Here is a 23,867-nt window from a genome sequence, read left to right on the forward strand (position 1 = left end):
TAGGCAGTGTCCTCATAAACCACCTTCCTATTGTAATACCTCTGTCATACCCATGTCATTATACAAATTTGTGTCCTCATAAACCACATAAACATGCACACACACACACACACACACACATATTTGTTTCTGTGAATTCTGGGGACTTTCCATAGACTTCTATTACTTTTATACTGACCAAACAATATTTTCTATCCCCTAACCCAACCCTAACCCTAAACCTATCCCTTACAGAAATCCTGTTTACATTGTTACACTTTCAGATAAATATCATTTACTAATTTTAATATTTTTTTCCCCTCATGACAATGTCAAAAATTTCAGGTTTTACTATCCTTGTGGGACATTTGATCACCAAAATGTAGCATAAGTACACACACACACACACACACACAAACTAAGTTTGTTGATCAGATCAGGTTGAAAGCCAACATTTTCGTGTAGGAGGTGGAGAATTTTTTTTATGTTTTTATTGTTTTATTCATTAACACAAGGAATCTGCATAGTGCATAACCCCTGACGTCCCCAAAATCCCAGCCCCCACGAGTCTAAGCGCTCCAGCTGAGGTTGTTCTTCAAGTTAACACCTGCGATCCATCCCACCTGCCTCTGACGGCATGGGAGGTCCCGGCGATAATCTCCCCACATACCTTCAAAACTGCCTGAGTCTCAGCCCCGCCCTCTATCTGACCTCATCAGCTCCTGTGAAACTATGCCGTCACAGAAGACACAACCGCATGCAACAGGAGACACAAAAGAGAGAGAAACCGACCGCAAGCATTCACTCCTGTCCTCAATAAACGGCCGCCACAGGCCACTGTCAACAACTGCAGCTGTGACCGCACCATTACCTGCTGCTCTTTAATTTGCCCGGCCACACTTTAGAATGAAATACGACAGCAGACAATACCACCAGGACATAGAGAGAGAGAGAGAAAGAGGGAATGCAACCGGTGCGCTGCTCAGAGGATCCGGTTTCAGGCGCTGACAGGCCAAGCCAGAGAGTCGGAGCATGGGAACAGGCAAAAAGAAGTTCCTGTGTCAATAAGGGACAGTGGTCGGGCACAATGGGGCCAGCTTCACACAACAGCACTGACAGACACCCACACAAAAGCAGCCATCCATTCTCACACAGCCAGCAGAATGAGCCAGTGTGTCGCTGCCCAGGGGCATGTTTGAACAGTGCACACACACACACACACATACACTCACACTCACACACTCACACCGTGCATAAACAAACACAAACACACAGACACACACACACACACATATACATATACACAAACATTCACTCAGATGAATGAACTTGGCCAAACGAGAACACTTGCAAATATACTCAAAAACTAATTTAGGCCTTTGGGCTCAAAATCAACCAACCAACCAACCAACCAACCAATCTATCTATCTATCTATCTATCTATCTATCTATCTATCTATCTATCTATCTATCTATCTATCTATCTATCTATCTATCTATCTATCTATCTATCTATCTAGATTATCTATCTATCTATCTATCTAGATAGATAGATAGATAGATAGAACAATGTAGGCCTATATATGATAGATAGGTATAACAACGTATATTGTACACTGAACAAAATCTATCTATCTATCTATCTATCTATCTATCTATCTATCTATCTATCTATCTATCTATCTATCTATGAATAAAGAAACGAAACAGAAATGAACTTTCTGTATCTGGGAATTGTATCTACAAGCGTGTAACACAGACAATACGCATAATTAATATTTTCAAAACTATGGACTCACCTGTTTGTTTTAACGTATAGCTTGTCATATATGAAAAGAAGAGCTTCCGTTTGAAGGTTGACCTTGATATTGGCTTTTTTTTTTTGTTGATATTTTTAGTTTTATTTTATATACAGTACAGGTGGTTTTAGGGGGTACTGACTGACAGTGCCATAATTTTGTTAAAAAAAAATTTGAAAAGAAAATTATTAACAAACTATGGAGAAACGTTGTGAAAGAAAGTAATTGTCCGCCATCTAGTGGACAGAAGTGGGTCTGTATGAAGAGTTAAACTGTCGGCCTGTCTTCTATGGAAGCATATGTGTAGCTAAATCATCATTATATAAAACAAAAATGTAAACACGTAATGTAAAATCAAGTAATGTTAAATAACACCAAACAATTTTGGCAACATATAGACTACAAAGCTGCAGCTACCAATATAAACCTAGGCAGCCCACAGGTAGACTTATAATGTCTTAGCAAATCAATAAGTCAAGTTTGTTTGTGTGTGTGTGTGTGTGTGTGTGTGTGTGTGTAGCGAAATTGTCATAACAACTGACACTCCACTGCTACTTTATTTTTAGATTACACACTTAACTAAAATATAGTTCATGATCCATTAGACTTGAAGAAATATTACTTGAAAATCCGAAAGTTCTTTTTCTGTGCTTTAAATGTAAATAAGTATATATATATATATATATATATATATATATATATATATATATATATATTAAAAATGAATAAGAAATAATAATAATAATCATAGGGGAATGTCCACTAGATGGCAGTGCAATGTGATACAGAAGTGATGATGACATGAGGAGATGATGAAATATGAAATACAGAATCACATGCTTGTCTCATCAGTCCTGCTGTATCTTGGGCTCTCACATAAACACTAAATGTTTTGGGGAAGTTTCCTATGACAACTTCCTCTATTTGACTGACATCACAGTTCAAAAGTATTCAGGAGATGATGAACAGTAGTTATGTCACTTTGCCCATGTTTGCACAAATCGTGAAACAAATAAGTAGTAAATATTACATAAACATATTCTGCAATATCTTAAATAACATTACTGTGAAAACTTTTAGCAAAGTTTGGTTCATGTACGTTTAGAGGAAGTTGTGCTCTCAATGGCAAAGTGCAGGAAAAACACACATTACATTAAAAACAAATAATGCTAATTCATGTCAATTCACTGTGCACATGGAAGTATGAGCACATTTCTTTTAAAAAGAGGTTTGTTTCTGGTGCTCCAAAAACAGTAACATTGTAATAATGTGATTTTTTTTGTTTGCAATGTTAATATCTGTGTGTAACAAACCATGCCACTCCACTAATCTTGCGGTTTTGAGCTTTATCTGCAATATTTTTTCAGAAGCTTTTCAGGCTCAACAGTGCAAAATCCAGCAAAACTGCACTAGAAATGTGCATATCCACATGCATGTGTTAAATTTGTAGGTCAACGCTGACAAATTCATAAATTACAAGATATGACAGATCACCCTTGAGCACCCTCAAAACTTCCTCCGTTTAGTGCAAGAAGACAGTACAGCACAGAGAAATATCAAAGTTTTATTTGAAAATTTATAATAGAGGAACAGTAGTACAATTGAAAGAGAAGGAAAATGTATTCATTTGAAATCTTGAAAAAAAACATAAGAATAACCTGATTTGATTTGGGTTTGAGGTGAGCCCGTGGCCCCGTTTGCATCACTGTTAGAGAGTTGAAAAATACATCTTTGAAACAGCTTTTACAAAATACAGCTGAAAAAACCTTAATCTGTAGTGTTTTTTTTCTTTCTTTTTTGTCTGTTATGTCCATATACAGCATAAAGACAAAGGAGTACATTAATGTGAGACACAGACAAAACAAGAAAATCAAACCGACATGATAGTGAGTGTGAAGTTTGGTGAGAACAGTGAAAGCCAGGCCGAGGTTTTAAACCGGTTAACTGCGGCGACATGCCATCATTTAAATCAACTAATTAAATATCTATTTATATATATTTTTCATAATCTTTCATATATGCATATAATATCCCTCCCACAGTGATCTGAAGGTAAGCAATACAAACAGGATCTTCTATACAGCTTTTAAAATACACTTTCATCTCGAGTAAAGGGAAAGATAGACGATTTCTGTATCAGTATAGCACTTCAATATATCCACTGCATATGAACAGAAACTCCTGCTCCTAGGAATTAACCCACAAAAAAACAATAGTTCTTAAAAAATGTGCTTAAATTAAAAAAAACACAATGGATGAACAAAAACAAAATAAAACCTCAAAAGGTAGGACAAATAAAACAATATAAGCATCTAAGGGTAAAGTGAATGATTGATTTTAGAAGAAAAACATTTAAATCTGACGACATACACAAGCAAGGATCTACACTAAATATTTACCTGGTTTTCTTATACATTATCTTTAACAATTAAACAATGATTTTGGTAGGACAAATAAAAAATTAACAGTCTTGATTGCATTTTGGAGTCAATACATATATAGCATTAAATAATGAAATGTCAAAAAAAGAAAAGAAAAAAGCTCAGTATGGAATAAAACACAACAGTTTCAATTTATTTCCATCCAGACCGGCTTTGGGGAAATAAGAAATGATCAAATGCAGAACAGTAAGTGCCCGTCTATGTACTTCCATAGACCTTCCGCTCTACATCAGCACAAGCAAAGTGTTTTCCACTCAGCAGACACACGACAAAGTCCAAATAAACAAAACCGTAAATGATCACAAATGTTACAGGGGACCAAAACGATGTTTGGGAGTCTATTGCAAACCATCTGCATTCTTCAAAAACGGTACACAGGTCGTTCAAGTGATTCAAAGTAAGCTCAGTACCACTAACCAACTCAAGAACATCAGGTCGTTCCATCTGTACAAGTACTGCCAGTAGTTTTAACAACAACAAATGGTTTGTGTGTGCGTGTGAGTGTGTGTGTGTATGTGCATTTCATAGAAAAGACGTTAAAAACAGAAAAGCATACCTGATAGGCTCCTTAGCACAACAGTGTAAAATACAAAGCTGATTAGTATAACTGAGTTGAGTAGGCTTTACGATTATTAACATCATATACAGCTTGTAGGTCCAGTATTTAAAAATAATAATAATAAAAGCGTTACAGCACCAAACGTTTCCATCATTTGGCAAAATTCAAGCTTTAAGTGAATGTCAAAATGCTTATAAAGTGTTACTGTGATGCTGTGATTCAAATAAAGCTAGCAATAGTATATTCCCCTTATATTTTAGCATTTTCTTTCTTTCTTTTATATTTCTCTGCTTTATGTTCTCTCAGCATTTTCAGTAGTTTTGTGTCCTGCAAAAAATCTTGGTGTGCGTTCTGCTTGGCACGATCTAACAGCCCCGTATAACTTAATCATAAATATGGCTGTGGTCAATTAGAGTCACAAAACAGATTTTTGGTTCCAAGATTTGTGCAGGGAAAAGGAAAATATATTTATTTATATATTTCATAAAATTTCATGACAACATTTACCTAGAAAGGAAACACGCACACGAAAAAAAAAAAAAGAAAAATCTTCCTGTAAGCGGAATTTCTATAATGCTCCTTCTTTGATGAGCTCCTCCTCCGAGCAATATACGATCAGGTCTATCAGGAAGCGCAGTTATGAACTGAAAATAAGCAGACGTAAAAAAAAAAAAAAAAAAAATCAAATTCTATCATTTCATAAGACCATAATATCTTTCTTCATAAATTAAATAATTAATATTTATTTTAATATGATTGGCCTATTATAACTCAAAAACGCTGTACACCCTCATCCCCTACAAAAGAAAAAAAATACATCACAGAAAAACCTGATTTTTTTGTTTGTTTGTTATATATCATTATACCTCTTTCTCTGACAGGCACACGGCCCAGACTCTGACAATCTTTAAATATTGGAGTCCCTCTCTAACAAAGCTATATATCTCTTTGACATAACTTCACGTGCAACAAAGAGGTTTGATAGCACTTTGGAATTGTTGATTGTTTCCCAGCTATTTTTTTTCTTTGCATTTTGATTCATTTCTCTACCAGGTTATGTCTAAATTAGTCCTTCTCGGGGGTGGCACCCGCATCACCCTCGCAGTTGGATTGGTCAATCTCATTGGGCTCCTCCCCTTCTGCCTCCATGTCCTCATCTCCCTCTCCGGCCTCGTCAAAGTCTTCGTCGCGGGCGAATTCCAGGTCCTGCATGCCCTCCAGACCCTCCTGCGTGCCTTGGTGGGAGTCTGCACACTCCACGCACACTCCGTAGCGCCGAGAGCCGTGCCGTATGCCCACGCTGGCCGCCAACATGAAGATCTTCTTGCATACCATACACTTGTATTTCTTATCCTTTTTGTGAACCTGCAAAAGAATGTCATGAACAGGGATTTTAGTGAGTGAAGAAAGATAACATTAGAGAGTATTGCAAGATTAATCGCAAAACCTGTCAAAAATATCTATCTTGTCACTCCAAAAACAAAGGACATAAATAACACATTATATTATGCAAGGAAATTTTTTAGGAACACAAACATTGCGAATTGTCATTAGCGTAATGCAAATAAAATATATGTATAAATAAGATTATATTTTATATTATATACTGTGTACATTATATTCCATTATGACAAATATAAATGTGTGAGTAAATATAAAAGTAAATGTAAAAAAAATTATATTATATAAAAAAGGATTTTTTTTAAAGATCCTCAATTGCATTTTTCCCGTTTCAAGTGGTGGATTCAACTGTTATTATTTACATGTGGAGAATCTAAAAAACCTCATCTCTGCATATTGTTGTGAGTTTAGGTTTATTATAACGCTCATCTGGGAATGCAACGTGTGCCATTTCATCAGATTTAAGAGAATGCAAAATCTAACTGTTAATTGCGAAAGTGAAGTGACATACGGCCAAGTATGGTGACCCATACTCGGAATTTGTGCTCTGCATTTAACCCATCCAACGTGCACACACACAGCAGTGAACACACACACACCGTGAACACACACCCGGAGCAGTGGGCAGCCATTTATGCTGCGGCGCCCGGGGAGCAGTTGGGGGTTCGGTGCCTTGCTCAAGGGCACCTCAGTCGTGGTATTGAGGGTGGAGACAGCGCTGGACATTCACTCCACCTTCAATCCCTGCCGGCCCGAGACTCGAACCCGCAACCTTTGGATTATGAGTCCAACTCTCTAACCATTAGGCCACGACTTCCCCATGACTTCAAATAAAGTATCAAAAACAAGTAATCATATGGTTTAATTGAACAAAACTGTAAAAATACATAATGTATTCTAAACAATGGAGCTAACGTACTTTACGCTTTATAACACATGCCTGCAGAGGGCGCCAACGCCCTCTCCATATATTGAAGAAATTACAGTGGCTGCAGCATTTCTGTCGTAATCTTAAGCATTTCTGTAGCATTTCTGACAATAGACATTCAAACTGTCAGCCAAATATTAAAGATTAAGTGGATATTTGAATTAAATGTTGTTTAGACAATATTAAACGAGGATTAGATCCGCGCTGTAAAGTGTAAAAACAATAGTCAGGCCGTTGGCGCCCTCTGCAGGCATTTGTTATAAAGCGTAAAGTACGTTAGCTCCATTGTTTAGAATACATTATATATTTTTACAGTTTTGTTCAATTAAACCATATGATTACTTGTTTTTGATACTTTATTTGAACTAATTATTATTGCTTCATTGCTATTATTGCATTTTAAGTAATCTTAAAAGCTATAAAAAAAAAAAATTATCCGATTATCCAATTAATCATCAGAATAATCAACCAATTACTTGATTCCCAAAATAATCGTTAGTGACAGCTTTATAACAATGATATTTAAAATGTATGTAATATAAAACATTTATATGTTTATATATTATTTATTCATTTACATGTGTAATTTCATATAATTATAATTAATTATTTAATTATAATGAAATTGTATACTTTATAAATTATATGTATGCTGATTTATTAAAAAAGGCCAAAAAGGTAAAGCTTAGAAAGCTTAAAATAAAAACGTCCAAATGAATTAATGTAGTTTAGGGGGAAATATGGAGGAAAATATACTCAATTGTCATGACAATTGTCACAATGCAAAAGTTCGTAGTGGTTTAAAAATATATGGTTTGTTTTTATGAAATAATTATTCTTTAGATGTTAGAGTGAAATGTTTTTCTGAGATTCACCCACTATAGACACTTGTTCTTCTGTCTTACCAGGGAATGTCTCTTGACGTGTTCTCGGCGAGTGAACAGCTTCCCGCAGATGTCGCAGCTGAAGGAACGCACGCCCGAGTGGATGATCAGGTGTCTCTTTAGTGTTCGCCGGTGCTTGGCAATGTAGTTACAGTGGGGACACTTCAGCTTATTGAGGGCGTTTTCAGGCACTTCACCTAGGAGAAACCACACAAACAAACAGATTCTCAGCACTTTTCACACCGGTTCCTGAGATATAAACAATTCAGCATGAGATCTGCCAAGCCAGCAGATGCAGTTCATCTTGTCAGAGGCAGAATTTTCTCCATTTGCGTTATCAGCGCTAATTGTCAGTTTTGAGACACGTGATGTGCAAAAAGTGGCTTAGGAGAGAAAATTAGCGTGTATAAGCTCCTGTATGTACCCTCAGTGTCACCTTCGTACATATATAAAAATATTAATAGTAAAAACACACAGTGCAAGTGTGCTAGTTGCTATGGAAACCACATGCCAGAAGCCATAACTATATTAGTCTAATGCAATTTTCTACTGATAAACAAGCTGTATAAAATGCAAGAACACTTTCCTTCTAGCCACCATTCCTCTCCACAAAGATACATTCAGAAACAGCCTACATCTTTAGCCTTCAGCCTACATAACAGACTTTATCGGGGAGAAACTACTAGTGTGTATAAATTGCAATCTCTGCTTTTTGCTTCTGAAAAGATTCATCCCACCACTCAAGTTCTCTTGGGAGCAGTGTCTTGTGACAATTAGACCGGAGCTGCCTGTACTACAGCATGTGGGATCCAGCTTTGTTTGAGCCAAAATGGGTCGTCAAGCAGGTCTCCAAGGGGGTGATGAGAGCCAGATCACCTGGGAATTCAATCGAAGTTCTAAACACCACCTTGTGGTCTAAAGAAGGCCCGACAGCAGCTGTGCCGTTCGTTTGAGTCGACAGGCTTGAAATTAAAGTTCAATCTGTTAGTACAGGCTTGCTGCTACTTAAAATGGTTAACGATTAACTTGGATTCTCAATGGCCAGGACTGAGTCATAAGACTGCTCAAGACATGTGCAAATGGCAAGACTCTTCTTGCTGGGAATCTCGCAATAGGCTGGACGAGACCTGCTAGGCCAGATCTGAGAGATTGGTAGTGAATGGGCTCAAGGTTTTAACCTACCCCACCCTGTAAGAGCTAAGACTGACCTCAACCCCCTAAGGAAACACTGCATTGCCTCTTAGGGCTGAAATATACTCAATTACGCAAGTACATGAATGCTTCTAGCTAGTAGCTACACATCGTTGTTGTCTGTAAAGTGACTAAATTCAAGTATACAAAGTAGGGGTGTGCGATATGACGATTTTTGATCGTGGACGATAAAAATGTCTCCACGATCTGCTTTTTAAGAAATATCGTAGTATCGTGCTACAGCACATTATATCAAATACAGTTCTGGTCTCCGTCTCTATATACTGTACAACACGACATACAGCAGTACAGTTACTCTGACAGGACACTGCACTTATTCGCGATCGCAGAAGTACATTATTTGCACACAAGCCTTGCTGGTTAAATGTTTAATTCGCGCGCTGGTCTGACGTGCGCTTGTTCTGAGTGCATACACCTGAAGCACGCGCGCTAAAACGCCTGTCTAACAGCGCCGGATTACTCAACTAAGTTATATTTTGCGCTAATACTGTCAAAACACACAAGGTTTACATACAGACTGAGTTGGTTATCTCTAAAATGAAAGTAAATAGTTAAGAGAGAAACGGATGCGTGCCTGTATATTAGATGCGTGCAGCTCTTAAAGGAACAGGACACTAAACATGCTGTCGACTGTCATTAAAGAGATGGTTCACCCTAAAATTTAATTTCTGTCATTATTTACTCAGTGGAAAACCAAACAGTTGCTGGTCCACATTGACTTTGATAGCAGGAAATAAAAATCCTATGGAAGTCACTGAGGACCAGCAACTGTTTGGTTTTCCACCTTCTTCAAAATAGCATTTATAAATGTTCAGCAGAAGAAAGAAACTCATTCCGGTTTAAAACAACTTTTGAGTAAATGATGATCTAAAAATACAACATTATGACAGAATTGACAGACAGATGACAGAATATTAATTTGTGGGGGAACTATTCATTTAACGTTAACAAAACAACAAAACACAAAGAGAAAAATCACTCACTATTCTTGACTGAAAAACTTTAATACAGTTGCTTTAGGAATCAGTCTATCTAGTGTTTTATTTTTATATTTGTTCATTCAATTTCATTGAATGCTCTGCTAAATACACCTATTGTACCTGGAAATAAAGCACTGTTTGTTTTATTTGTATATTATGTGTATTTGTAATGTGTATCTTTGTTCTTATTTTTTAATAAGAAAAATAAAATAATGACAAAGATTTTTTATCTTCGCCCACTTTGGCCTAAATATCTGCCATGCATCTTTGTCTTTCTAGTTTGGCTGTAATGCTCAGACAACTTGTAAAACCAAAATAGTAAAACTAACAAAGAATCGTGATAAAAATCGTGAATCGTGATATTTCTATAAAAAATCGTGATATGATATTTTTCCCATATCGCCCACCCCTAATACAAAGGGTGTTTGCAGCATGAGCATTAACTAAATAACTACATTTGAAGAAAACAATCCGTCCCTCTGAGTACTGACGTTTACAACACACTGGTGAGGTATTCGATGTTGCTGTACTTTCCAGCCTTTAAAGGGATCATCGGATGCCCATTTTCCACAAGTTGATATGATTCTTTAGGGTCTTAATAAAAAGTCTATAACATACTTTGGTTAAAATTTCTCAATGGTAGTGTAAAAAACACTTTTTTTTACCCTGTCAAAATCAGCTCTGTTTTCAGCAAGCTGTTTTTTAGTCCATGTTGCTTTAAATGCTAATGAGCTCTGCTCGCCCCGCCCCTCTCTTACGTGGGGTGACGAGCAGACAGTAAACTTAAGCCGCGAAACTGGCTAACTAGTACATTATTAGGAAAGGCGATCTGCAAGGATTCATAAAAAAAACTTCTGCTGGATCACGAATGATTCGCGCAAACATTTAGGCAGATCGGGGATCATTGCATTCTCTTTAAAAATGAAAGTACCGTATTTTCCGCACTATAAGGCGCACTTAAAAGCCTTTAATTTTCTCAAAAAACAACAGTGCGCCTTATAATCCGGAGCGCCTTATATATAGATCAAGGTGCTCTGTCAAAATGTTACCGTAGTCAGTAAACACCGGTACTGTGCTTACTCACACCCAACTGTTCAATTCGGACACTGAAGAAGAAGAATTCGAGGGATTCGTGGACGGGGAATGAACTGAAAAAGTGTTATACGTAACTGAACAATGTTGAGTTATGCACTAACGTTTGATTTAGTGGTATCAGACTGTTTCTTTTACTACGTGTTTACTGAATTAGGGAAAAGTTCCTCTCCACGTTTGGGAGAAGAGTGAGCAAGGCTGGGAGATATTGTTAATATGCACATCAACGTTTGAACAACGTTACCATGGGAGTGAACGGAGTTGTCAGAACGCTTAATAAAGTTTGACTTTATCTGACTGTTTTGTTGACATTCCCTTTAGCACAGCTCCATCTAGTGGATGCATAACGCAAACCCAGTCAAAGGTTTGACTGCAGTATCTTCTATTCTATGCGCCTTATAATCCGGTGCGCCTTATAGTGCGGAAAATACGGTAACTTAATGTTAATCCTCTGCACCTTCAGCAGCTCAGATGTCGGGAGTAAATGACGACTGCTATCTACATTATTACATCCAACAACTAAACACCTCAAATGCTTAATTGGAGACATCTGGTCTTCTCCAGCACCGGAGTCGACACAATGGCTCTCAGCTCTCAGCTCACTCAGAGTCTAAGGTAAGACGGCCTTGTCAATCAACTATCCTGGTAGCGGTCTGTGCAGAACTACGTCATTCTGACAGGAATCTCAGAACAGCCTAATTTGAGAAAAAAATACTGGGTGGATTTTTATCATTATAGGATGGATTTGTACACACACTTCCAACACACATTTATGTTCAAACAACTTGTAAAGTGAATTTTGCATCCGATGACCCTTTAAGGGATAGTTCACACAAAAATTTAAATTCAGTAATTAATTACTCATTGTCATTGGTGGCTGATTGTTCCGCTGTCATTGCAGTAGAGGTATGGACTGTGCTATACATTAAAAATTTAGATTTTTTTTTTAAAACTGTCTTAATCGTTATAATTACTGTCTTTGTGAACTGGCTTTAAAGGGATAGTTCACCCAAAAATGAAAATTCTGCCATGAAGCTACGAGAATTATTTTTGTGTACAAAGAAAACAAAAATAATGACATTACTGAACAATTCTTGATGTCAAACGGACTATTTTAACGATGTCCTTACTACCTTTCTGGGTCTTAAACGTGGTAGTTCCATTGCTGTCTATGCAGGGTCAGAAAGCTCGCGATTTCATCAAAAAAATATTTTTTATAAGTTTGTGTTCTGAAGATGTACTAAGGTCTTACGGGTTCATTTTTGGGTTAACTATCCCTTTAAAGCCAGTTCACAAAAGACAATAATTATAACGATTAAGACAGTTTAAAAAATTTTTTTATTTTTTTAAAGTATAACAGTCCATACCTCAACTACAATGGCAGCGGAACAATATCGGTGGAATCTCTTTTAGAATATTTTTTTTCCCAGCTGATGAACAATATAAACATCATCAGCCAATCAAAATGCATTCTGCTTTAAAGAGCTTGAGCATTTAAAATGGTTGACGACCATACTTAAGTATTCTTATAATAAGTTTATTGTGCACTGGTGAATGCTAATATAGTTAGCGATTTGATTGTGAACAGGCCTTTACTGTTCGCTCTCATACATTAGGGCTAAATTCTTGATAATTTCACACCACTACGTGCGTGTATTTGTAACGATCACGATCACGACGAAAAGGTACACATTTACAGTTGCTGTGTGTATGGGTGTGCGCAGGAGATATGATGTGTAAATAAATGGGTGAAGCCCTAAGAGTGGATCATCTTACACACTGTGGTTTAGCAGGCAGGCAGGCCAAAGCCGTCAGATCCCATTGTAAGTACCTCTGCAGTGGTTCCACTCTGCCTGGGTCAATATTTGGAATGGCAGAGATAGTTGGGCTGCATTAGCAGGATTAGGGCGTGACGGCCCCTGGCAGCACTGCACCTCGGAAGAGGGAATCGGTGGTAGTGTGTGTGCGCATGTGTGTGTCACTTTTGAAAATCAACAATTCAACCGTCTTGTTTGGAAAGAACTCAAGCATTTATGGTGATGGATCCTGCAGTGTGAGACAGAACAGACAGGGCTCATCCAAGCGCAACACAATGTTTTATCAAAAAGTAATTTGTCTGTTCACACCAAAAGTTAAAATGATACATGACATGACACCAGTGTTGTTATTGTTAACTAAAACTATTGTTATTAATTGAAATAAATATCAAATTAATATTTAAATGAAAAAATATTTATAAATATTAGACAAATTAAAACTTTAATTAATGTAGAGCTATCTAGATATAAACAGCAAAACAATGAAATTTCTCAGTGGGCAGAGCTACCCATAATTTTTTATAATAGAATTATTATAAAATGTAACATGTTTATACACTATGAGTGCTTATAAAAATGTTTTAATTTCATATTTCAAATTATTTCAAAAGTTGAATTCATTTGATTTTTTTTTGAAGTAATCATACTATATTTACGTAATAAACTGACAGGGTTTAAGCAATAAGTAACATTCCCCTTCACGAAAAAAGCCCAATGTGTGAAAAAGGAAGTGGGTATCAACATGGACGCAAGTACACAGGCGAGTACGTAAGCATGTGCAGGCAAACACACCGACACACACATGCCTTGCAGGTGTGAGCCGTCAGCACATTTAAGTGCCCTCAGGAATATGAGCCAAGTGCATTTGAGGGCGTTTGGGAAGCCTGAGGGTAGAACGTTTCCCCTGCTTTACTTCATTATCCTGCATTAGAGGAGTCCACGATGGTGAGAGAAAGTCTCTTCTCAGAACCGCGTCACTTAAGACATGATACTATACCACGCGCCGCTCTTCTTAATGAGGGCAGAGAGTTTGAAGCATGACAGCTCGGCAGGCTAGAGATTACGCAGGTTTTGGTGGTATGAGGCGAAGGGAGGGCAGACTCCCTTAATAAGGGCAGAAGAAAACAAACTGGCCACTAATTAAAAAGAGAATATGGTCTTGTGGCCTTGAGCTGCACAGGGCCTGAGGACAAGAAATCATCATGCGAGAGACCCTGATTGACCGACTGCCACAGCTAAAGGTTTAGACGTGTGTGCGCGTGGGTTTCGTATTATTATTTAGTATTCAGCACATTCCCGCTTCAAAATATGTATGTATTGTACATCAGCTGAGTGGAAAAAAGTTTAGAATTACAATACACAGGAAAATCAACAGAAACAGCAGTAGAAACGGTTCAAATTGGCTGAGAATGTCATTTCATCTTGAGTGTATGGAAACGATATATTGTGGAAAAAGAAATGATGGGAATATGGATTGCAGTTTGTATTGTGAAAATTGGGTATTTTATACCAGATTTGCAGTCAAAAGAACTACATGACTCCTTAAAGTTTTGACGCCCATTGGTTGAAACCTAAGCGACCTTGATGTCAACAGAAAAGTCATTTCAGTGCAAGTTACATTTTGATAAAAGATTATGAAGACCAATATAATATTTTTTTTAACATGCATTAATCAATCAAAGGTTCATTTAGATTTTAATGTTGACTTGTGTTACCAAAAATCAGATTTAAATCAACATTAACAATGTCTACAGATTTCAAATCAACAATAAAATCTTGATCTATATCATAAATAATGTTTTTTAGGCTCAAATAATGTTCAAAATGTAATACATTTCAGTATACATGCAGGCTTTGATCAGGCCCTCTAGAAAATTACATACGGTCTACAGCATGCTGTTTTTAAAACAGTCCATAACATGTTAGACATTGCGTAACCACATTCAAATTAATTTCGTACAACCTAAGATCTAATCTCATTCCCAAATATGAGCCATTTTTCTAATCAACTTGAATGGAAATTTACAGTTGAATGTAAACTATTTGCATGCAGAAAATTTGCACAGTATGTACTCAGCATATCAAATTCACAAACAGTGCTAGTAGTACGATAAGTTGACAATTGGAACATGGCATGACCTCTTCCTCAAGGCGGTGTATTCTGCCTCTGACAAACACTGATTATACGACTACCAAAGGCTTCACAGTAATGCATACTAGCCTTTGTGTGAGTGTGAGAGGGAGGTGTCAAAAACACCATTGTCATACGTGACAAACCTAATGACAGCACTGAAGTATGCTGATGAGTCTACATAATAGGGCGGCGACATTATTCAAATAACCAAACTCCCACAACCTGAAAGAGCTCAATAGACACTTCCAGCACACAAGGAAATGAAAACATTTTTCTTTTACACTTGCTGGGTGTGTTTTTAATGACACATAAATTGGTTATGACTGACGGTTTGAATTGGACTCGGTTTGAAGAGCCATCATGGCGCCTGAACAGAAGATAAAGGCATGATGGGTAACGTACCGGCATTCTCTGAGAGGTAAGAGAAGTCCTCTCTGGTGTAGGAGGCAGACGGTTGGATGAACATGCCCTCGTCAAAACCCTCTTCCGGCTCAGGTGGGATGTTGTAGACGAAGCGCTTGGCGGTCTGTTTTTTCCGCCTTCCGCTGCCCGGCTCAGAATGCACCTCTCTCTTGACGGCGACCCCAGTGCCGGGATGTGGCCCGTTCCAGACGAACACCGGCCCCGGACCCTGTGGCTCCGTCTCCGTAGACTCTGACGAGTTCTCTCCACCCCAACCGGAGCTTCCCAAAGCGCAGCCTTCTCCACCAGACACCTCTATGTCACTGGGTTCATCCTTCACTTGCCCACTGGCCTTGATGGACAACTTGGACAGGATGCTGGTGGCCCAGAAGTTGCTGGGCTTCTTGTCGGCACTCTGGCAGTCTTTTGCCACTGTCCGCCGCTTGTTGTAGTCAACCACCACAGAATCAGGGGCTTCCTGCTTGATGCTGATGTTGAGGGCGTCTTTGATGAAGGTGCGACAGGACTGGACCACCTCGGTCATCTGGAGGTAACTCGCCACGGACATCACCTCAATGGCATTCTGGCTAGTGAGCAAGAGGTTGCCGGAGTACAGGAAGTCCAGGATGACAGAGAAGCCCTGGACGGCTGCCACGTCCAAGTGCGTAATGGTAGTCTGGTCGCAGTTCTCGCTCTTCGTCAGGCAGTAGAGGGTCTTGAAGTAGCGGCTCCCAGCAACCAGGATGTTCTTGTGCGCCTTGAACACCTGGTCACCCACTACGATGTTGACGTCACAGAGGATGCCGCTCTTGCGCTGCTTATCCAGCTCCTGCAGCAGCTGGTAGCAGTAGGAGTTCTCATTGGGCTTGTTTCTATAGTCCTCCACCTCCAGGCTCTCCGCATCCTCTGGCCTTTCCATCTCCTAGTGGAGTGACAACAAACAAAAATAACAATCAGCATTAGTCTACAGTGTAAACATAAGGTGAAGGGCAGGTGTATGGTGACAACTCTGACTACAGAACTGGTTGAACAGGCTCAAAAGCTGCAGTACTGTGGGTACTATAGCGGTGGTACACCCCCTGCTCACAAGATGCGATCTCTGTGCCCTTGTTAATGCTCTTTAAGATGAGAAATATTTAACCATTATCCCATCCCACCATCAGTCTCCATCATCTGCTCTCACAATTAAGAGAGAGAGAGAGAGAACCGGCTGGTACCTACCAATGGGAGTGAATCTACACAATATATTTCTGGATTGCAAAACAGATGTCCTAATCCATGCAGAAATTTATACCACCCTACATTTTTTCCCCTCCTACCACACAGCTGGGTTTTTTGCTGGAGTAATTCAGATTAAATCCATTTCTCAGGGCGGAGGCCTTCCCAGCCCCCCTCCTCCACACTGCTGGGCTTGTCCTGGTAGATGGGGTTATTACTGTAGCCTGATCCAGCTACAGCAGGCCCAACCAGTAGTCAGAGAGCGAGAGAGAGAGAGAGAGAGAGAGAGAGAGGGAGAGAGAGCACAACCCCATTTCTCCACACAATGCCAGTCCTTTCCTCCAGGCTCATTGTTCACTATTGCTGCTTTAGTACTACACTGAAGCTTTGTGAAGAAAGCACTTACAATTCCCTAGCACACTTACTGGTGAAGGTTGCAAAAGTCTTAGAAAAACACAGCTGGATTTACAAAACCAAAGATGGAATAAAATCCTGTCATCTTTCACTCACTCTCATGCTGTTTAAAACCTGTACAACTCATTTGAATACACACGCACAAAAAAGATATTCTTTGCAATATAATGAAGTGTTGGGAAAGTACGATTTTTTCATGTGTTTAAAAGACGTCTCTTAAAAATAAAGTAAAACAGTAATACTGTGAAATATAATTATAAAATAAATTATTTTAAAATGTAGCAGAATGTCCAGCATCATTACAGTCTTCAGTGTCAAATGATCCTTCAGAAATCAACATAATATGCGGATTTGCTACCCAATAAACATTTCTTATTATTATCAATGTCGACAACAGCCTATGCTGTTTAATATTTTTTGTGGAAACTGACATTTTTTATAATTATTAAAGTCATTTAAAAAAACTTTAATAATTTCTAGTTCAAAAGTATTTGAACTAGAAATCATTTGTAACATTATGAATGTCCTCACTGTCACTTTTGATCAATTTAATGGGTCCTTATTGAATAAAAGTATTAATTTTTGTTTAATAAATTAAACTTACTGAGCCCACACCAGGAACTGTCCAACTACTAAAATGACACCTTAAAAGTAGTCCATATGATTTGCAGGGTATTCCAAGGCCTCTAAAGTCATATTATAGCTGTGTGTGAGGAAAAGACTAAACTTTAAAGCTAGAGTGTGCATTTTTTGTGTGTAAACACTGAGGCACTTTTATAACATTTCCCCGTTTAACCATCCCGACCAGCAACACTGACTCAACAGATGGTACGAGTTTGGGATAGGACTATCTGTTTGACAAACAATGGCAGACATGGGCTTGTTTGGGAAACCTGTTTGAAAACCGCTTTTTGTGTATTTCTAAGATAAAAGAGACATGACAAGCATGAATGAGAGCTGGAGTAAAAAGATACATTTCTTCAAAATCTCCTTTTGGGTTACACTGACGTATGGAATGACATGAGGGTAAGCAAAGGAAAAAATAAAAGTAGTCTGACTACATGGCAGCACTGTTGAGTTCAGACAGATCTAGTGAAGAGCAGGTTTGAAGAATGAGGATGAGCTGGAGAAACGGGGTGTTAGACAAGAATGAACGTCTGTTTGTGGTGTCACAATGTCCCCACTATTGTTCGCCTCTGTCTATCCAGAGTGAGTCTGACTGTGGGCCAAGCCAAGCTATGGAGAGGACAGATGAGGTGGCAGTCGAAAGCGGGTGTCAGGACATGCTAGTCCAGAATTAACCTCTGTTTCTTTCTCTCTCATGTACACTCACACACAGTTCATCCTTTCTCCAGATGTGCCACGTGTAAACGTATGCAAGAGAACAGATGCTTTTCGACGATTCCTCCCATTAAACCCTGTCAAAATGAGTCAGTGGTGACAGTTTGACATTTGGCATAGTCTTTTTCTTGATTGAATGTTTGTTACTGTTATTGTCTACAGTTGTGCTGCTAGGTCATTTGTGCCCTCTTTTTGTAAGCCATTTGGCCTGTGCAAACTGTACAACCAAACAACGAGAGGAAAAGACATTACTTTTACAATATCTATAAATGCCAAAATTATGATCTCATACAGTTGATGCTAATTGTGTTTCTCAGACATTTTTTTTTAATCACAAAACCCTGACATGTTTGGATTTAATTTACACTACTGTTCAAAGGTTGGGGATTAGGAAGATTTTTTTTTAAATAATTGAAGTTAGAAATGATGCATTACATTCTTTAAAAGTGTCAGTTAAGATAATTAAGAATGTTTCAAAAGATTTACATTTTAAATAAATGCTGTTCTTTTGACATTTTTATTCACCAATGAATCCTGAAAAAAATGCAGCACAGTTTATGCAAAAATATTAAGCAGCACAACAGTTTTAAACAATGATAATAATAAAAAAAAAATGCTCCAATATGCAGCAAATCAGCATATTAGATTCATTTCTAAGGATCATGTGACACTGAAGACTAGAGTAATGGCTGCTGAAAATTCAGCTTTTCCATCATAAGAAAAATATTTTTAAATTTAATTTAATTTTAAATTTGAATTTTTCACAAAAATAGATTTATTGTATTTTTAATTAAAAAAAAATAACACACACAGACATTTCCTCTAAAAACTTTTTTTTTTATTGTACGGACCCAAACCTTTTAAAGGTAGTGTATGTAGAAGAAAAAAAGAAGTATCATTCGGAAATGTGACATCAAAGAAAATAGGAAACGGATGTTTTCGGATTAAAACGTGTTGCACACGAAACTTGCTGTGGTTTTCTCTCTCTGGTTTCCCACCCCAGACTTTCATTTTGATGAGAAACGGGAACATTATACAACCACCACCAATACCGCTGCCCTTCTCCTGCGCTGCAGTTGAACAGACAGTCACCTAAAGCTCTTCAGGCGTTGAGTTGCCAACACCCATTATTCTATTGTACACTTCCAACATGTTCCATTCACCGTAAACCAACAATAGCTCCCCAAAATTTAAACACATAGCCTTCAGCAACAGAGAGCTGTGCCTTTATCACCTACCAGGGCCACAGTGAGAATACACTACACAAATGGCACGTTAGGGGAACATTGTGCCTCAGACAACAGGGATGGTGGTTTTGTTTTCCTTGCGCATAGTCTTCCTGAGCCATCCCAGCCCCTGAGGCCAGCGCCTGGTCCCCTCATCCAGATGCATGAACAATGCAGCAGTGTGCTTGACCCAAGGTGTGGGAGGGGAATGCCAGGATCTGGGCCTCCCAACAAAGAGCAGGGCTCATCGATACAAAATTCCAGGGAATTCTCCCCCACCAGCACCAAAAACACAACAGCCCCCCCCCAATGCACACATATCTCACAGCGGCAGACAGTACGGGGTGGAGACCTTAGTCTTCATTGCAGCTCACTAATTACAGGAACAGAGGGCAAATACTTAGAGGGCGAAGTCTAGTCTGGAGAGTGAGGCAACCCAGATACCCTTCTTTAGGGGTAATCCAATTACAGTAGTTTGATATGGACCAGTGAAGAAATTTATCCCATTACGACGGACAGTTGCTGCACTGAAGAACATAATAGATCACAATTATGAAAATGGCAATTGGAGGATGTGGCCTATCAGAACAGCCTTTCTTTACTCGGACAGCAGACCTCCTAATGTTTCCCCCAATTAGGCTAATTTATGACAGATACTATTCTTCTATAATCTCGTGATCTCCATGTCTACTACTCTTATTGCGGAGATGTCAATGACAAAATCACTCTTAAAAATAATGATTCTTTATTGGCATCAAGGATCTTTAACATCCACATTCATAAAAATAAAGCTTCCAAAAGGGAGTTCTCTCAGCGATGCTATAGCAGAACCATTTTTAGTTCCAAAAAGAACCTTTCAGTGATCAGTTTTTAAAAGAATTTTAAAAAGAAAGAATTTTTGTTCTTAGTGCGAAGAACATTTTAATAATCTAAAGAACCTTTTTCCATTATGAAAAACCTTTTCGACATTGAAAAGGTTCCATTGATGTTAAAGGACCTTCATGGAACCATCGATACCAATAAGGAACCTAAATTGCATGGAGCCAAAAGGTTCTTTATTGTTGGAAAAGCTTCTATTAAAATATTCTTCACAATATGAAAAAATAGTTATTTTCATAACTGAGAGAGATTTTTGGAAAACCCAAAATGGTTCCTCTATATGGCATCACTGTGAAAACCCCCTTTTTCACACGACCCTTTATTTTTAAGAGTGTACTAAATCACAAATACTATATTATATATGGAAAATAAATGTAGCATAGCACATTTACTCCACATATTACGTAACACAGTTATACAAAAAAAGCTAAGTATTGTAAAAAGGTTGACTGACAGAGGAAAGTGATTGAACAGGAAAGCATAATAGATCTTCTGTAGCGTCTTAACCCTTCTGTTGCTAGGAAGGCGGTGGTAATCTCTTTTCCTTCCTAATTAGTGAGGGGTATAAATTGAGTTAGTGGAACACTTTGTCTCACCCTGATTAGACTGGACATTATCATACCACACAATCCTAAGGGATTTCTCTGGCAAACCAGTAACATGACATCCTCTGGGCAGCAACAGATAGGATTTAGTACATGAATCAATCTTTTTGTGGCTTGATAATGGACAGGAAAAAAAAATCAATCAATAACTATTTATCTTAAACAACATGTATTGGCATTGTACGGTTCCTCTGGATGCAGAATGCATAAGTATCAAATATAAATTACATTTCACTATTACAGTGCATTATCTCACAAAAGTGTTTCTCAGCTGCTGATATGATTTATTCAAGCCTTATCTTATTCTGCTGGTTGCAGTAGCCTGCACATTTCAGGCATTGCTGTCATTACAGGCGACATAATTCACTCTGACCCAACCTAGCAAGTCACACACACTATCTATGGATCTTGGGGAGTCACCTAACACAATGCCTCTAATTTAGGTGCCCTAAAAGGGGAGGTTGCCAGAGGTCACTTTTTACAGCGAGGGGGTTGGGAAGGGGTGTGGCTCCCCAAAGGTAGCAGGGTCAAACCCTTTCCATTGTGTGACCTCTGTAGCAATTAGGTTAGTAACCATGACAACCAGGGTTGATAATTACAGTGCAATGCAGGAAACGAGGACATACATTTTGAGCCACGGTCTCACTTTATGATACTTTTGGTCTTTTTAATAACAGATATCTGACTCCAAATCATGTAAATAAAGAATTATGATTATATAAAACGCAATAACCCATCTATAATCGGCAGTCAAGTTTCTATAAGGTTTTAAAAAACACTGAAAATTCATTTTACGCTTTAAATCACCTAGTCGAGGGTCTTTCAGCTCACCAACTGACAGCGCTGATCCAGTTAGCTCACATATGCTAACCTGCTACCTCCGACCTGAGTCTATCGCTAACAGACCTGTTAGCTCGCTAAACGGCTTTAAAAGCAGCTTTCCCGCTCCTAAAAAGCTGGAAAAACGTCGACATTTGTTAACTACACACCGAACAGCACTGCCCAGGTGGGCTCCGTCGCGTATCCGAGTGTCCCCGTCCCCAGTATACCGCAGTGTGGACGTACCTGTCTGGTCGGGTCATTCCTGCCGTGCTCCGAGGACAGGTGATGTCTCAGCAGCAAGGCCCGCTTGTAATTCCGGCTGCCTTTCACCAGCTCGTCGCTGTTGTTGGTGGCGATGTTATGGCACCAGGAGCAAGACATCAGCCCTGTTTCCTGGCTGAATTTGAGCCAGGGAAACTCCTGCAGCCAGGAGGCTTGGAAGAGCGAGTGTTTCTGGATCAGCAGCGTCTGAGGTCTCATCTCCAGCAGCGGCTTCCTAGCGGCCGCTTCCTCCGCCTCTCCTCCATTACAGTCCTCCCGGTTCACGCCGTTGCCAGTCGCCCACTTACAGCCCTCGGTTTTCACCATTACGCCTCTGTCATGATCTTTCCCCGCTGTCCAACTGCCCCCTTCCGGGTCTTCGTCCTCCTCCGGCTCTGTGCTGTCGCTCACGGACCCCCCGCCCTCGACTTTCCCCAGCGATGGTCCTTTCGCCCCCAGATCCCTGTCGTCCTCTTGATCAGGTCTGTTCCCGTTCAGATGTCGGTCTTGACAGGCCGGGGCCTCACAGCTGTTGCCTCCGACGGCGCTGGCACCGGTCACGGTTAATCCACCTCCTCGGAAAGCCAGCGACCTGCGGTTTCGCTCTCCGGACATTTTCTTCAAATAAAGTACAATCTACACTTTCTCAACAAAACAAAAATCCGATCGCGGCTCTCTTAAAAAAGTATTCCGCATGAAACGAGCCGTTTTTGCGCGCTCCGGCCTCCTGGTGAGAGTATGTAGGTTATGCGGAAATAAATAGGGGTTTTAAAGGCATAATGAATTTGAGGGTTCTGTCTGCGTCCGCGCAGGCCCCGCAGAGGTCGAATGGCAACGACTTCCCCCACAATGCATCTCGGTCAGAGGGAGGAGGAGGGGGGGGGGGGGGTCCTGTTAAAGGAAGATGGGGGTGACGCCAAACAGCCAGGGGTCTTTTGTGTCGATTACTGCACCCATTTTCCGCATGCTTTTTCATCTATAGAAGTACACGTCTCGAATCAGTAAGTCCTTGTATCCCTTTCACGCCTCCCCTGTGCGTGACATTAGAGACGTCGCTCCATGTTTGTCGCGCGAGTCGTGATGCTCGGGACAGGTGTGTTCTTCGCGAAGAGGGCTGCATAGGTGTATTTTACAGGTGGTCACGGAGATGGACGGATTGTTTTTTTGATATCAATGTCTTGGGTCACTGCTATATTTTTGTGTGTGTTTTATTCGTTTGTTATTTTAACAGTAATAATAATAATAAAAAAATACATTTTTTTTAATAACTTTAATAACTTTTTTATTTGAATGATGTAATTTTTTTCTCACAAATGATTTTGTTGGTCTTCAATAAAAAAACTAAATAATTTAACTGATTTACGGTCACTTGTTTTATTGTCTTTTAATTTGTAAAGTCATTATACTATAATATAATATAACACATGCACACATTTTTAGATGTATTCATTTTTTGACAAATCCTAATGTAAA

The 23,867-nt window shown here is 39.0% G+C and overlaps 1 protein-coding gene across 1 annotated transcript; it reads right to left on the minus strand.

The window, feature by feature from the left end:
• Positions 1–5,063: 5,063 nt before the first annotated feature.
• Positions 5,064–23,397, minus strand: LOC306885668 (zinc finger and BTB domain-containing protein 10-like). Its single transcript, XM_079442348.1, has 4 exons — positions 22,377–23,397; positions 15,629–16,550; positions 8,013–8,188; positions 5,064–6,143 (listed from the first exon to the last, which is right to left on the minus strand). Exons 1-4 carry the CDS (start codon positions 23,007–23,009, stop codon positions 5,844–5,846), a joined length of 2,031 nt encoding a protein of 676 aa, XP_079298474.1. The 5' UTR covers positions 23,010–23,397; the 3' UTR covers positions 5,064–5,843.
• Between the last annotated feature and the right edge of the window lie 470 nt (positions 23,398–23,867).

The sequence above is a fragment of the Barbus barbus genome, assembly GCF_936440315.1.
Source record: "Barbus barbus genome assembly, chromosome: 19".
Taxonomy (NCBI): domain Eukaryota; kingdom Metazoa; phylum Chordata; class Actinopteri; order Cypriniformes; family Cyprinidae; genus Barbus; species Barbus barbus.